This window comes from Pieris napi, chromosome 11, assembly GCF_905475465.1.
Source record: "Pieris napi chromosome 11, ilPieNapi1.2, whole genome shotgun sequence".
NCBI classification, from domain to species: Eukaryota; Metazoa; Arthropoda; class Insecta; order Lepidoptera; family Pieridae; genus Pieris; species Pieris napi.
This window is the reverse complement of record NC_062244.1, coordinates 4161664-4178673: the sequence shown is the minus strand read 5'-3', so window position 1 is coordinate 4178673 and position 17010 is coordinate 4161664. Positions and strand designations below refer to the sequence as shown.

General features: G+C 31.4%; 2 protein-coding genes across 2 annotated transcripts; both read right to left on the bottom strand.

Moving 5' to 3' along the window:
* Nucleotides 1–309: 309 nt before the first annotated feature.
* On the bottom strand, nt 310–2250 carry LOC125054225 (transmembrane emp24 domain-containing protein 2). Its single transcript, XM_047655991.1, has 4 exons — nt 1994–2250; nt 1659–1840; nt 1272–1421; nt 310–495 (listed from the first exon to the last, which is right to left on the bottom strand). Exons 1-4 carry the CDS (start codon nt 2130–2132, stop codon nt 346–348), a joined length of 621 nt encoding a protein of 206 aa, XP_047511947.1. The 5' UTR covers nt 2133–2250; the 3' UTR covers nt 310–345.
* Nucleotides 2251–6340: 4090 nt separating this feature from the next.
* LOC125054223 (retinol-binding protein pinta-like) lies at nt 6341–15678 on the bottom strand. Its single transcript, XM_047655989.1, has 5 exons — nt 15318–15678; nt 9921–10080; nt 9061–9241; nt 7070–7261; nt 6341–6619 (listed from the first exon to the last, which is right to left on the bottom strand). The coding sequence occupies exons 1-5, from the start codon at nt 15463–15465 to the stop codon at nt 6377–6379; spliced, it is 924 nt and encodes a 307-aa protein (XP_047511945.1). The 5' UTR covers nt 15466–15678; the 3' UTR covers nt 6341–6376.
* Between the last annotated feature and the right edge of the window lie 1332 nt (nt 15679–17010).

The following is a 17010-nucleotide window of genomic DNA, read 5'->3' as shown; positions in this document are numbered from 1 at the left end:
CAATGACAAACTACTGAAATTTCGTATAAATGTATAGCATTTAAAAATGTTCAACAACTGTAGTGTGCAAATATTAAAGCCATGGGACTTGTATTAGCGGTGTACCGAAAATCTTACTTCATAAAAAAAATTTTTTTTTTTGAAAAGTAAAGTTGAATTGTGAATTGACTAAAATGAAATTGTTTCTTTCAACAGTAAACATTTAACACAAAATGATAAATAAACATATATTTAAATAATTTATATTAGCTTGTATAAAAACATTCTCAAACCACAGATCACTCAAATTGTATAAATAAATAGATCTTAGATTTTTTAAATTTATATTATAAAACCTACTATAAATTACACAACACGTTGGACTTCAAAGAACCTTTTAAGGTAATACACTTGCCCAAATGTCATAATTAGAAGAACACACGCCTCAAATATAGACCACATTACAACTCTGGAGTTTGTGCTCTCATTGATATCACGATGAATGCGGTCACGAACCTGGAATATTAAAAAAAATAAGAAAATTTAACTTTAATCATTATTTATACCCAAGGATTACATTATATGTATATGATATAAATTTAATGATGTAATGTATATAGTATAATAGACTAGATAATATAAGAATTGACTTTAACTTAAAATAATAATTGACTTTTACTAAAAATTCCTTAAGACAATTTTGCGCGCCATTGTGTGTGGCAGAATATGCGAATGATTTACTATTGTATCATCTTAACATTTTGTACCATATTCTTGCAATAAATAAATAATAATTATTATTATATATGTCACTGGAATATAACAAAATCTGCAATCCGCAAATCTAAATTCCGGTCACATATACCAGGAGGTAAGGAATGTGCAACTATAGATTAGATAATATAGTTTTGTTCAGTTTTCATGCAGAAAGACATTATTAGGCGTGTCTGGGATTGAGATTAGAGATGCGTTTGGAGGATGAACATTACAAAGCCCTTTCACCAACTTATTCTCTTTAATACTAATCCTCTTCATGGGGTTTGGCCTCAAATTGCGTCTGTTTCTTTGATAACTTTTTTTTTAAGTAGGCATCATTTATATACGCCCGACATAATGCACAACACAATATTTGGTTTAAAAACATCCTGGTTTCCTTACCCTCAGCATACAAATATTAATTGAGAAAATTTATAGATGAACATACATTAAGGGTTTAAAATGTAATAAGTCAAAATAGGAAATTTCTTGCATATAAAGGTTTGTTGTTCAAAACAGATATTAAATTATCATACCTGCATATACTCTTGTTCATGTTTTACAGTTTTTAGAGTAGTTCCCAATTCCTTAATCATATCTTCTAACTTATTGTGATTTGCATCATCATCTTTTTCACCTGTTTTTTTGGCTGGAGCATCACCCACTTCGAAATTGAACATTACTACCTATAAACCAAAGAATTGTCTTTATTACATTTGAATAGTCAGATTGTTTAGTTGACATTTAAATAGCCTAACTCAGCATAAGTCACAATGATTATGACTGTGATTTTAAGTAAGATACTAGAAAGAAATAATACAAATAATCTCTTAAAACAGCAAGACTAAAAAAACTTTTAGGCATAATATATGTGATTCAATATAATATCAGTATCAGAATGTAATGAGACTGCGATTGATCACCTTTGGTGTCATAGTGGACATTTGATTGCTAAAACAATATGTATAGCGTCCAGATGTTGCTGCTGAGAATGTGTACATTCCAGATGATTCCCTTTGTCCTGTGTATATGACAGCTCCATCAGGTCCTGTTATCTTAACATCTATATCTAAGAAACCTCCTTCAGCTATTTCAAAGGTTAAACCTGTAAGTCAAAAAAAAAATTCTATGTGATGTACCAAACTAATAAATTAAGTTTAATACACAAAAAGTACTTGTTATTAGCCACTCATTTACGACCTTTAGTTTTTAAACAGACATATATTACTAGAAAGCTGTGACCGTTGAATTATCTCACCCATTTTAGTATCGGCATCTACATTTTCAAAAAAACATTCTTCTGCATGAGCATCGACTGTAATGGTATAACTGTAACTAGCCGTTATTACTGAACAGATAGATAGTAAGAAAACTATATGTCTATTTGAGCTTTTCATTTTAATTGACTAAATTTATTTAACTGTAACCTATTTTGTTTTCAATTTATTTTTGAAATAATATTCAATGCAAAGCTCTACCCTCGTCAGGCCACGTAATGACATCTGACAATTATAATTTATAACATACAAACGGCTGATGTCAGTCAAAACTATTGCCATAATAAAAAAAAAAAAAAAAAAAAACGGCTGATGTCTGCTGTCAAAATATGCACTACTCAATTTCAAATTTAATGACATATTAGTATACTGTTTAAATAATATTAGTTGCAAAAGTAATAGGTACAATTAAATATCTTACAAAATTGTATGTAGGTAAAATATTGCTGGCTGCCTTGTTTATTTTAAAAGCTACTACTTGGCTATCTCTTTGTAACTCGACGGCAGGTTGTATAACATAAAAAAAATACATACATATTAAGTATATTATAATCTCTTTAACTTAAAAATTTTGACTGTGTCGAACTTTTCTAAATGTTAATCCAAACAATAATAATTTAACGACTCTTCGTAATGAAAGAGCCAAAGTTCAAGGAGAATTGTTTATTTTTGTTTTTAGATTAATAATGGGATTCAATAAAACCAAAATAATGTGTCTGTGCAAATTTGCTATGAAAACAAAAATCAGGTTCGTCTTATAAAAATGTGTACCATTGCATTAAAATTTTGAATACATAAGTACTTATGTCGAAATAGCATTGCATATTTATTACGACAATATTTACTATTTACGAGGTCTTTAAAGCTATTCAAATTAGTTTTTATTATTATAACTATCCACTATAATAATTATTAACCAAGACTTGTTGAAGTTACATGTTTCAGTCGCCTAGTCGTATGGTAAGTATTTGATAGAAATAGCATTAGAGGTATTGATTTTATAATAATGGAAAACGTTTTAAATTTATGAAGTAATGTCCTATGTGCTGTGCGGCACGTGTTGGACAATTTTGCATATAGACAAGTAGGTGCCTTTTGTGGCGATTTTTAGGTCTAAGACATTCCGATTTTCCACACGACGTTATCTTTAGCCTTACAAGGATTGTTAAATTATTTTTCATTTATTGTTAATTGTGCTCATGTAAAAAAATCATTAATCGCGCACCTGTTGTGACCTGGAGAAAAGAGCGTCGTGACTCGTGGATGCGTATTCCTCATCTCTCCAAAGAACCTGATATCAAATTTATGGCCTATAGAGAACAAGACCATCCTAGGATAGATGCATCAGCAGTAAAGCTATATACGGACGGAAGTAAAGTAGACAAATTGGTTAGTGCCAGTGTTTCCTTATAGAAATATGGTGCCGAATTTGAAAGTCTTAAATTGAAACTATCTTCATGCTGTTCCGTGTATCAAGATGAACTGGTAGGTATTCTTAAAGCAACTCAAAGGATCCTTTGTCACCCAGAAGCAACCTACAGCGAATATAGTAACTCCCGATGTGTACTCGAAGGTATTACGGGTGGTTGCTCTTTAAATCCCCTTGTAGTTGAAATCCGTAGGATCAAAAGAGTTTTGATCAAATTTACTTTTATCTTTTGAGTTAAAGCGCATGCGGGCGTGAAGGGTAATGAAAGAGCAGACAAACTGGTAAAGGAAGGTCTAGAAGAGGCGCCCGTGTACAATTGATTCCCCATGTCGCATTTGAAAAACTGTCTACGTGGAAACACGATAGAAAAATGCAATCACAGATATCGCAACGGCGAAACAGTTGCAATAACAAATGTTGTTTCGGCCCTTTCGATAATAAAAAAAAATAAAACCAACGGGATTGATTACCCAGATGTTGACAGGTCACGGTGGATTTTTGTCGTATTTTTACAGGATTAGGGTTAGACAAAGTGCTGCCTGTCTTTGTAGCAATACAGCTGAAGAGACGGTGTTAATACCTAATATGTTCTTACCGACTGTCCAATGTGTCCAATACGACAGGTATAACAGTGAACAAGCTATGGGAATTAAAGTAACAGAGACGAATTTAAAGGAAATAAAGTTCAATAATAGGTTAAGATGCATCTTTCTGGAATTTACTATGAATGTCATACAAAAAGTTGTTAAAAGAAATAGGTAGTAGTGTTTAATCATCCAGGTTACCAATACCATTTACGTAAGTTATTTAATACCTACAAAGTAACATAGTCGGGGAATAATCTAGAAAATATAAAAAAAAAAACTCTTATAGATGGATAAGAAAACCTTTAAGGGCCTCTGTTACAGCGTTTAACTACTGTATTATAATATATAACGTGTCGCTTGGAACAGCCAAATAGACACAGCAGCTTAAAAGGTTTAATCGTGATAATAAATATTCATTATGATATGCCGTTTGAAAGCGGACCGGAAATCTCAGAAGATGCTGTAAGGGGAGAATTTTTTTGCGTTAGCTAGTAGACGTACTGGGATCCGAAACAATAGCTTATAACTTGCTGGATTGGGATCCCGGTACTGAAGAATATCGCACTTATATTACGATATCTGATAAACATAATATTTCCCGATTTCTTAGCTTCACTTGAAGCTAGTTTACTGATTCCATAATAATGAATCAGTTAAATAAGTTAATATTGTATTTTTAAAACATTACTTATTTCTAATTCAGAGCGAACGAGATTAAATTTATTGAATGAACTTAGCTACGTCACACTGCGAATATTTCGATCCGGTTCAACGTTTCAAAGACCATCCTATTATTCAACAATTTTATGAATGCTTATGTACAATATTAAGCAAACGGGTTCAGTAAAGACCAGATGGATACTTAAAACTAGTTTTCGCATGATAATGAATTCCATTTATATACCTAAACTAAATATTAGTCAGCAGAGATAAATAAATGAGAGACAAAATATATTCTAGTGATTTAATACTTCTTTTAAATAACATAGCACAAACATATTTAAGGCTATTCTACTAAACTAACCTAATTAATATATATAATTATCAACTATTATGTTATTGTCGTTTAATATTTATTGCGTCCAAATACGCACGCTATAACAGAAGTCGGTAGGAGACCACAACTGCCAAAATTTGACAATATTTTAATAAAACTGAGCAATTAGCGACCCTGTGTTAAACCAAACAGTACTTAAACGGCAAAAAATATTGCACGTTGACCTTTGAATATAATTTTCCAGTATTGGCTTTGTAGACGTTAACTCTATTGTATGGACTTCAGTATACATACATTTTCTATATTACTGACATGTTTTGTGCTTAGTGCATATTCATTTTTTCTTTTTCTACAATACTGACATGTTTTGTGCTTTTGCATACAATATTTTACACTTTGACATGCCAAGTGAATAATGATTATATTTCGATTATATTTTTCAATTTCATTATTTTTTCCTTGCTTTAAGGTACACCTTAAAAATACATTTTGTATCCATTGTAAGTGTAAACATTATGCGGGTATATCATAAACTCTTTTGCTTGATTTATAATTTGATACATTTTAGTCTATAGTTATTTTGGGCTGGCGATCTGAGTGAGTTGTTGCCCCACATATTTTTATGGTGCCACTGGCGGTATTGTTGTGTACCGGGTTGTGCAGCTCCCTTAAAAATGGTTGAGCTGCATGAGCTATTCGGGGCATGCTAGCCGTCTGCTGGCACAGGCTTGCTCAGATCGATCTGGTTCTTTCTTCCAAAGACCAGTCCAGTAAATACTCTGCATTTGTTTACACCAATTTATTAATTTATTATTGTATTATCTGGACTATAAAAGAGACTAAGACCCCCGAGTTTGTTTCGACATTTCTTCTCAGGGCAGTCAGTTAGGAAATGTCGACTTCATCTAGTTTAGGATGACATTGTAAAAGTGATTTATATAGTCCTACTTGCAAGAATAAACTATTTCATTTCATTTCATTTCAACTGTTTCAAGTATTTCTTTTAATATTCAAATATGATCAAAATTTAAACTAAAGTTACTAATAGATAAATTAAAATTAGTTGTAAAACATCAAAAATATAAGCCCGAAAAATAAAACAACTAATAAAATTCTCATACCAACACAGTTGTTCATTCTATCATTTCGTTATATACCGCACCAAACTAAAGTGCGCAGTGGTCCTGGCAAGAGTTATATTAGTTCAACGAGAAAGTTCACGAGCTACGTTAAATTTCAACTTAGGTAATTATTACGGTAATAACGCTCTACGAAATCGATACTTCACTTTTATCTCTGTTTTGGCCGATATGTACAATCACCGAGCGTTGTAAATGTCAAAACAATTATATTAATCGATTTCAAGTTTTCTAAACGCGCCGGCGGTTCCATAAATATCATTGTCGTATTTCGGTTCGGGCGCAACTTGGCAAAGTTCGTTAAAATTACGAAGGTAGTCCCTAACTTCTTCTACGCGTTGCCGCCATTTTTTTGTTAGCACGTCAAATGATTCTTCCTCGCCACCCCATTCCATCGGCAACATGCGAGCTGGGAAGTGGTCCAACAGCTCCTCTATCTTATTGTGTAGATAATACTGAAAGTAGTAGTTCCTTTACAATTACTATACACGTTATATGAGACTGATACAAAATATACACAGATATTGAACTCCTTACAACAACCCTCAAACTTATTTACACATTTGGGTGTTTTGGGTTATGTCGCTTTTGTGGACCGTTCCCATGACCTTTCTATATTTTTACTAAATTTATATCGGTTTGTAGTATCACCGTTATAGTGTGATACGGGTTGAACAGCCGTTTACTGTTATACTCTCTTATCGGTTACCATTAATCTTAAAAACGAAAAGTCAAGTAGTAAGGCTAACTTTCCTGGTCTGTGACTGGTCAATTATAAATAAACTAACGAAACGTATTTTACGTAATGATAAATAACATCGTTGTTGTTATATTTGAATACCAATGAGGAAATTCGTAAAAAATGTTATTGGATTGTTAGAATATTTAATATGCTATTTACATACCCGATTGCGAACTTTTTCGTTGACACAAGACCTCATAAGGTTCAAAGAAGAACCGACAAGGCCAGCCGCGCCCACTACGTGTATTCTGCGCATACGCTGCGGATACGCGCCCTGAGCTAAGTATATGCTACGGCGAATTGCGTTCGCACCACCCGCTACATATGCCGCCATTGAAGCACGGACGTTGCTCGCCTGTTAAAAATAACTTAAATCAAATGGATGTAAATAAATAAAATTTCAATTTTAAATATCTTCTTGAATGAATAACCATTTACAAGTACACGTCAGCCCCGTCTCTCCTCCTGCTGGGGGTGGCCGCAGATCAGATGAAAAATAATAAGCGGCTCAAATATAAGTCCTTCCTCCAACTTCGATTTGTTACTTTTAGACTACTCCAAAGTCTAATCTCTACAGACTCTTTGGCCGTGGGGTTAAGTGTGCAAATTCATGATTTAGTAATAAAAAACACCGAAATTAAAATCATATATTGGTACCCAAGAAATAAGAGAAGAAAACGAGGTAGACAGTTTCGAAATAAAAACCGTAACTTGAAAAATATGAACAAGCAAAGCTCAGAACAGAGCAGAGTGGAAAGAAATGGAGGAGGCCTTTGTCAAAGTTCGGCAAACAGATGGGTTGTCGGTGTCACCGACTCACTAGAGTAGGTGTAACACTAGGTAGTAACACTAGTTTAAGATTAAAATCATGTAAAATTTCTGTCTGAATAAAGGCTTATATCATTATTATTATTATTATATAATTTATTAAAGATTTAAGTTGGCGTCTGGTAGATAGTACCGGTGACCCCAGAGCTGGTGCTTTTCTCGCTCAACGGGACCAAACTTTTTAAATTCGTTTTAATTTTCTTTTTATTTATTTTTAATTACTTTTATTATTACTATGTAGGTTAAGAAAATTGTAAAGACTGTATATTTGATTGTTACGTTTAGGTTTTAATAAACGATATATTTATATTTTAAAAACAAAATTATGGTTCAGGAAGTGTAACCATGTGTAACAATAATGCGACGTCACAGTCGCTCATTATCATTTTATAGACATTTGAATTTTTAATTTCTGATAGAACTGACTTCCGCAGCTCATATTTACAATTTTGTTTAAAAAATTAACCTTTGCATTGAAATGTAGGTTAATTTTCCTAATGTTTTGTAAATGAAAAAAAATACTTTAAGTTTTGTAGTAGATTTGGTATAAACAACTTAATATTAACGAAAAAAACCATGCTGAGTTTATGCATTGAAATTTAGATATATAGGTACATATAAGATAATGCTTAGAACTCTTCATATATTTTAATCATAATTAATTTAATAAACTACTAACCTTAAAATACAGTATTTACAATTTTCTTAAACCTATAAAGTAATAATAAAAATAAATAAAATGAAAATCAAAACAAATTTAAAAAGTTTGGTCCCTGTGGCAGTGTACCTTTAACGCTGGCAGTGTACCTTTAACGCTGGCAGCATTTCCTAGCTGTATTGCGAGACTTATTCGTTGAGCCAAACGTAAAGAACGACATACTAAACGTATTACGAATGTGTGAAATTTCTTATTCATATTACTTGAATAAAACGATGAGCCAGTGCAAAGTCCAAGTAGGTACCTACTCGTACGTCCTATTATAATTCTTAATCTGCAAGTCAATATGACGACTTTGAGTTTCTTGTAAAGTCGCAGTCTAGAGTGTGATTCAACCCATAATTATCAAAGTCGTGGTTTGAAATCCTGCTGTTCACCAACATATTTTGTCTGCTATCAAAGAGAAGAAAAACAATGTGAGGAAACTCGCATATCTACTAAGAAAAATATCAATGACACAAAATGTAGCTATATCATACTTCATACAATTTCCCGCATAATACGCTTTCTCACTTTAGTCGCGGATTTGATTGGAAATCGTCTTAAACGAGTTGTACTGTATGTTAATTCAAATCTAGAACGACAGTATAAATAAAATGTCTACATACTTCCCAAATAAATGCATCTCCTAATATAAGTTTTTCGTCAAACAGCCTTGTATCAGAGATGAGTAGGATTGCCTTTACAGCCGATGTGATGTCAACAGCGCTTTCAGGATATCCTGGTCGTACTCTAAAGATAGTTACTCGCAGACCTTCATCAGTCAGCTTCGGAAGAGGTACTATATCCCTGGAATACATTTTCAGGATTATATTAACATTAAAATGGTTCAATTGTACAAACCTGGTACTGGTAAACGCGTATGTTTAATCCGATCTGATTACTTTTACCGTATTTTGGAATGGCACGCATTATACTTCCTGGTTTCCGGAAACTATAATTTGTATTGAAACTAATTTATTAAAACAGTCCAATTTTTAGTCTAAGACATATCCGTCCTATCCGTTATACTAATCACGTGCGATCTTATAAAAAAACAGTTATGAAAATTGAATTTATGGAATACATTTTGTATAAGTTTAAACTTAATTTTAAAAATCCTTATAATTTTATAAAATTAATTTAACGGAGCTAAAATTTTTGACCTTCGAAATAAAACGAAAAGTGTTAATGAAATCACTAAAGCGTAAATATGACATATTTTATCAATATAATATATGCAAGAGATTTGTTCTTATATAAATTTTTATAATTATTATAACAGCAGTTCTTATTTGCAAGGAAGGAACCTGAGGAATTGACGTAAAATAAATAAGTTTATAATAATTTTGTTGCCTTTGTTGTTTAGGTATTATGAATTTTCTGTTGCCTAATCGGAACCTAGGTTTCGGTTGAGAGATCTTTCCTCCTTCAGATAAGTTCATACAGTGTCATATATGCCATTTGAGGGGTTTTATTTTATACTTACAAGAATTTTGCGACATCGCTGAGTGGAGGTTCGTTGAGTGACCGGTGAATATATAGGTCTCTGTAGCGGCATCGTGCGTAGCAAAACGCTTCAAATTTATTTCTTGCTCGCTCAAAGTCCATTCTGCACCCGCGGATAAATACTTTGAATATATGGTTATCTGTTAACAAATGCTTAAAATTAACCATAGATCTTATAAGTAGATTTCAGGCCAAAGGCTTCAAGCTAGAATATTCTACTTCATTATCAAATAGGCATACTAAAAATGGCTTAATTTAAACATTTAAGTATAATAGGTTTAATGAAATAATGCAGTGTTTATTGAAACATTTAAGGAACTTCACTGGCGTGCTCTTTTACCCAAGCGAAACCTGGAGCCGTTATAAATTTCAAAAAAACGTCACAAAATTATAATACAATTTTTTTACATTCTTGGGGGCATACACCTTATCAAGGAAATGACCTCAGTTCAGCAGCAGACACAATATTACCTTATAAAATATCTCATCACAATGGAAATACCTAGCGTAAATCAGTTTCCGTTTTTTTAATACATATATATTTTTTCTTATGTTTACATTTGATATAAAAAAACAAAAACGTATTCTCAAAAAACACCGGAGTTTTATCTACGTAGGATTTACCTTAAAATTAATTTAAAGCACTAAAGCAGTTCACACAAGCGTAACAATAATAATGAACCCACGTACCTAAGAATTCACGAACTACCGACAAAGCAAATTATTGTTTCTATAGTTGATGAAGAAGATGTAAGAACTATTAATTAAGCCTTATTCATCGTAACTACATATTATCTAGCTTATAATTACGCAAATAAGCAAATAGTAGGTATAGATAAGGAAGCTGTCCACACAAGGCCTAATAGAATAATTATTCCATTTTATTATCAATTTATGCGAAAATGTTTTGTACCATATACGAGATGCCTTAAGTTACGAAGATTTTATATAGTAAGTATTATTGTATAGACTATAAATTCATTTTAAATTTAGTGCGAAGTTGGATTTTTGTTTTATTTGAAAGATATATTAGATGCGTCCGATCTTCAATTGATATAAAACGTGTTTTAGATTTTTGTTTCGTAGTAATATTATATCTAGATGATAGTTTATTGTATTCTTATAAAAGAACATTTTAATTGGTTTTATTGTCATAAAATGTTCATAATTTTGTCCAGGACTACAGTGCAATATAATATTACTTATTTATGTTTGGTATATCGTAGCTATATTGTATCGATAAGGCCAGTTGCCAGTAGCCAGATGACTATAAGGCCTGTGTTGATTAGCTGTTTGAAACCTGATTTAGTAGTTGTATAAATAGAATTGTCGTAGTAAAACAAAAAGTCTAGATGACAACAACCTCCAGCTCACTCCGCGCCTCCACATCTTTTTACTTTTTATTCCGGTTTTAGCGCATATTTATTTTAGAATACGTGGGAGTTTTAAAAAACTTAACTTTTTCAACATTTTTCGCAATTAGCCCCTAATTTGTTTATTTATTATAATTAGACATAAAAATTGTTTAAGAATGAGAACTAAACGGACTTAAATTTAATTAGGCATTCTTTCAGCGAGTTTAAATGATAAAGTATATGAAAAAAGTAATAGTTTTGAATATCTTATTTTGTGGGAATAACAAAAACATATCAGGTCAGAATTTATATTATTAATTTAAAATAACTTATCTAGCAGATCGTTGATTTTTTTAATATCCATTGTTGATTTCATTTGTTTAAATATACGTACCTATTAGTTTTTTTTAATAATATAAAAAAAATAATATGAGATAATTCCGCTTCACAATAATTCAACATTATACATAACTAGGTATGTCGTCGCCTAATTATTGTAACACTCTCGATATTTTTATTTTAATATGTTTAATTATAAATAATTATATCAAACAAAAATATTAAAATTAAGGAAGCCAATTTTTAACAGTGTGTTTTTTTTTTATTTCATTTAATTAAGACCGTTACGACCCATAAGGAACAATAAAAGAACGTATTGTTTTTTATCCAGCCATTATAAGTGTCAGAAATATCAAGAATTTTACCATACAATGCATTTTTCTACAAATGCAGATAGTTTCAAACAAATAAATATATTTTTTAAAGTGTTATATTATCTGGATTGGTTGGATACACCGAAACTTGGGTTACAATAGTATACATTAGCTTAACCTTTTATATTATTTTTGTTTAGTTATAAACAGAATGTTTGTTTGTAACCTTTAAAACTAGGTTTACAGTTTCACGTGTGGACTTTACACTGCGTTTTAATTGCCCCGCTTTTTGTATTAAATAACGATTGTCCCGTTCCTGAATTAGGTTTTTATAGATATTTGCTCCTAGTTTTTTAATAATATATTTATGTACACTGACCGTAATTTTTGTTAATAAATCTGGACATTAATTTCAAAGAACTACGGTAGGTAATAAACTTAACTCATTTATTTGTTTTTTTGGTTGTTTTCCTGCTATTATTCTCTTTATGCTTTTAAATTACAAACCTACCGTTACATGTTTTTATAAACTGTTTTGTAAAAACTGTTACATATTTTTTTACTTTTACAATAAAGAAAACAATTTTAACAATCGTAATTTGCATTTCTGCTTTGGGGTCAATAGGTAATGATTTTGTACTCTATCTAAAGGGTAGCGTATCTTTAACTACATAATGTCGCAATGCTGTCATGAATAAACAAATACAGTCAAAATCTATTATAACGACATCGAAGGGACTACTCATATTTGGTCGTAAAAACTGATAGTCGTAACAGCCGATGACGTTGTTTTTAAGTACCTATTATATACTTATTATTGAATGTGTGATTAATATCATGCATAAAATAAAATTACATTTTATTTATTTCACATGAAAATTATAATAAAAAGACATTACCTACGTTCATATAATTATCATTTTTCTACATTAACAATTTTTTTTTATAAGGCGGTCTAATAGAAGTCAGCCGGGACCTTTGATTTTGGTCAATATAACGGGTAGGTATGTTGTTTTAAACGATGTCGTCGTAAACGGTTTTGACTGTATGTAGGAGATGTAAAATTAAAACGCTAAATCTCTTTCCTAATAAAAAAAGTATATATTTTACTTTAGCAATTGCTCAATAGTTGATCTCTCTATCAAACAGATACTATGATATAGAGACTTCTTTAATACCTTCTACATACATGGGTATTATTATACACTGGCGATTATGTATGCAACATTACACTGAGAAATCCTTAGTGCTCGAATAAAATATCGATTAAATACCCGTCATTTGCGAAAGAGTACTTTGACAGAATTCTAAAAAGATTGCATAGAAAAGCTCGTACATTATACGTGACAAGAGTTAATTTGATTTGTCAATGCACCCTCGAATCTACCCATAAAACAATTACTTTACCATGTTCATGGCTAGCTAACTTATCTTTAACACAGTGATGCCAACTCCTGCAGAATGTTACCCCTAAAACCCTCTTCAAATACCCCTAAATAACGATTCTCTCTGCTCTATTTACATTTAATGCAGGTATAAAAATACTAGCAGTTAGAAAGTAGTATATACAAGAAACCTTGGCGTAAACACCTGGATATACCTTGTCGTAAACACCTGGACCGAATCCAGGAGGTATTAGAGAAGGGACTAAGTTAAAAGTGCCCTTTGTGTCATGAAAGTGGATGAAGAGAGGTAAGTCAGGAACGTAGCAAGTGAAGATAGGTGGTCTCTGTCTACCCTGGGTGTGATGATAGAAAAATATCATAAAATATACTCTATAATTCATATACTATAATTAGGAAATTTAATGGTGGTCATAGATCCGAGAACCGAATCAGAATATTCTATGTAATAATGTAGTCAACGTTAGCTAAGACTTATTTACACTAAACAATCATGTAATATAAATAAATAGTTGAGGTTAATAACACAAAGTGAATAAAGATGTATAAGTACTTGATCATACGCGTTTAAAAACAAACCTATTATACAGTAACACTTAACTAGACTAACATAGAATTAAAATACATTTTTATACAAATATTGTTGTTTATTTCCTTGGAAAATTACATAATCTCTGACGTGTTAACATATATAAATATCATGTTGATTCGTCATAATCAGCGTTATAGTATTACAATAGTAATAAAATTTTAGTATTAATTGCTTTGCTATGGCATTCGATCTAAGGAAATAATTGGTTATAATTACACAAGTTCTGACTGATGCCCGCGACTTCTTTTATATAGGAAATGAAATCACACTACAGCGTGAAGGCATATCAACCGACCAAAAAAATATACTTAATTATTAGTAAAGATTGTAACGTAATGAAGTAGAATTGAAGAAAATAGGTTTTAAATATTGAATAATATATCAGTGTTCGTTCTACATATATTTTACTTTAATTTGTAACATTAAATATATATTTTACGAAAAATATGGAATAAACGATATTTTTCGATAAATTAAATTATTAAGATTTAATATTGTTTTTTTCATCTTCATACATACGCCATATATATAAATAATATTTTTTTTAACAAAAGCAATTAATCATTACAAAATTTAAGTAACGTATAAATACTTTTAGTTCGGGACTCAGGAGGTCAATAAAAAGTATTTCTTTTATTTATTTATTGCAACAGAGTAAAACGTAAGTTACGTTGATACGCATAGAATGCGTTGAAATCGTTGTAGTGCGATGAATTTTAATCTATCAGAAAATCAAGTAATTCATCAATAATGAATTATTATTTTTTGCCAACATTTATGAAACGATGGGGTCGAAAAAGAATGACGGAGTTATGCCATCCAAACATTCATTCCCAGATTGAATACTTTATTAATCCTTATTTTTTTATTACATATACATCAACTAAACAATACAATGAAAAAACATACCCATTTAAAATCATCATACTCAAAGATATCAAAATAAACTCCAAACAATTTTTGCTTCAAGAATAATTATGAGCATGCGTTACTAATGGTATCATTTAGTAATAATTAGACGACTCTTTTTTAATATAAATTCATAATTTTTGGAAACATGGGGTTCTTAGTAGATTGTTAGTAAGCCTATTTATTTGTACACATCAATAATCCTTTTTCGGATTTAAACACGAGTTTAACACATTTAGTAGCGAGAGGCTCGCTGACCTCGATTGTGTAGATAGATAATAATGTATTTTTGAATATGTAAAAAAAGTTTTATTTAAATATAAATCTTTAATTAAAATTAGGTACAACGTGTCATATCTCATATATTTCATCACTTCCAATGAAACAATTTTAAACCCACATTAAGTCAATATATTCAATGCGTGAAAAAGTGAATTAAAGATAAAATGGCATGGAAATAATTACCAATAGCATCCGGTCGTGGCAGGTGAGGGTTGGCAGCACACATACTCCGGAGATCTATGACGCCCCTCTCAATATCACCGGGATTCTCCCCAAGTTCCTGCTTTATCATCTCTTCCTGTTTACTCGACGGTACTTGGAGCAGAGACATTTTTACACGGCACTTTAAAGAACTGTTCTAAAAAGGAACTGTACGCTTGCTGAGTAAGGATAAAACTGCTAGCGATACGAAATTTACGACTTTTATAAACAAATGGCATACGAGCACGCTGACCGCTAGCCTGACGCGATGTAAATGTGCAAATTGTTAGGATATATTTTTCTTATAGAATCAGCATATTGATGACGATATTTTTCCCTTAGTAGACAGAGTGAACACTGTTCACACTGTGACTGGCCGTTCAATGCCTTCGTTAGATAGTAGTACAATCTTGTATTAACGGATTTAATTGACTGGAATTTAAATTCTTAAATATTAATTTAAAATTATAACTGTCTATTTATATATAATAGGCTTATATTACAATATGAACGGTGTATTTTAATCTACTTATTTTGAACTTTACTGATGTTTTATGAAGACACCATGAAAAATATTTCGGCTTTAATATCGATACTAGCGTAGGTAGCGATAACATAGTTTTAAAAAAGCGGACGGTTGCAGTTTTATATTGTCTTAACAAACAATTAATAGAATCATCAATGCATTGCCTTATACTTCTAGAACGTTTGTAATGCCCTCATTCCAATATCTTATTCAATTCAAAAATGAGGAAGGTGATTTATTAATTCATTTTAACAAGTTTCAACAATCTTAAAACACTTCCGTAATTTTATGTCGTGCTTTTTAACTTAATATTTTACGTTTCTTCTGTTTTTCGTAAGTGCCTGTATTTTAATATCACAATGTTACGAAGAACTACTGCCAGTATTTTTGACGCAGACACGAGTTAGGTAGTTCTTAGTTATATATTAATACTAGCTGACCGGGCAAACGTCGTTTTGCCATATCATTTATAATAAAAAAATAGGGGTTGATCGTAGAGGGGTGAAAGTTAGGGGTTGTATGTTGTATCATAAAAAAATAGAAATTAAAAATTTTGTCTAAAAAATAAAAAATAAAATTTAGGGGTGGACTACCCTTAACATTTAGGGGGATGAAAAATAGATGTTGGCGGATTCTCATAGATACCGGATAAGCACAAAAAATTTCATCAAAATCGGTCAAGCCGTTTCGGAGGAGTATGGCAACGAAAACTGTGACACGAGAATTTTATATATTAGATAGTTTTGTAAGAGTAAGTAGCCATTTAGATACCAACATTATTAAAAAAATTGGCAGGTATTGACAACTAAATGTGTACTCATTTGTGGAGGAAGCATAGTGTAGGTACCGTTCCACCAACCTAAAGGGAGAATTCTGGACAAGTCTTACCACTGACTGGCCCCCGTTGCTTATTTCGAGAAGTTATATAATACACGACCCTAGCGGCCGGAATAACTTCGTTGGCGCGATTCGTAAGCGCAGATTATAGGTTTCACTACACTTTGAATTCAAATTGGGTTTTTAGTCTTAGCAACTCGTTAGCGTAGCAAAAAATGTGTTAAGGCTAGACGTATTTTTTATTAAGGTTTAAACACCTTAAGTGTTAATTAAAACCCTATTTGTTATAAATCTTGTTTGTAAAACAATTAA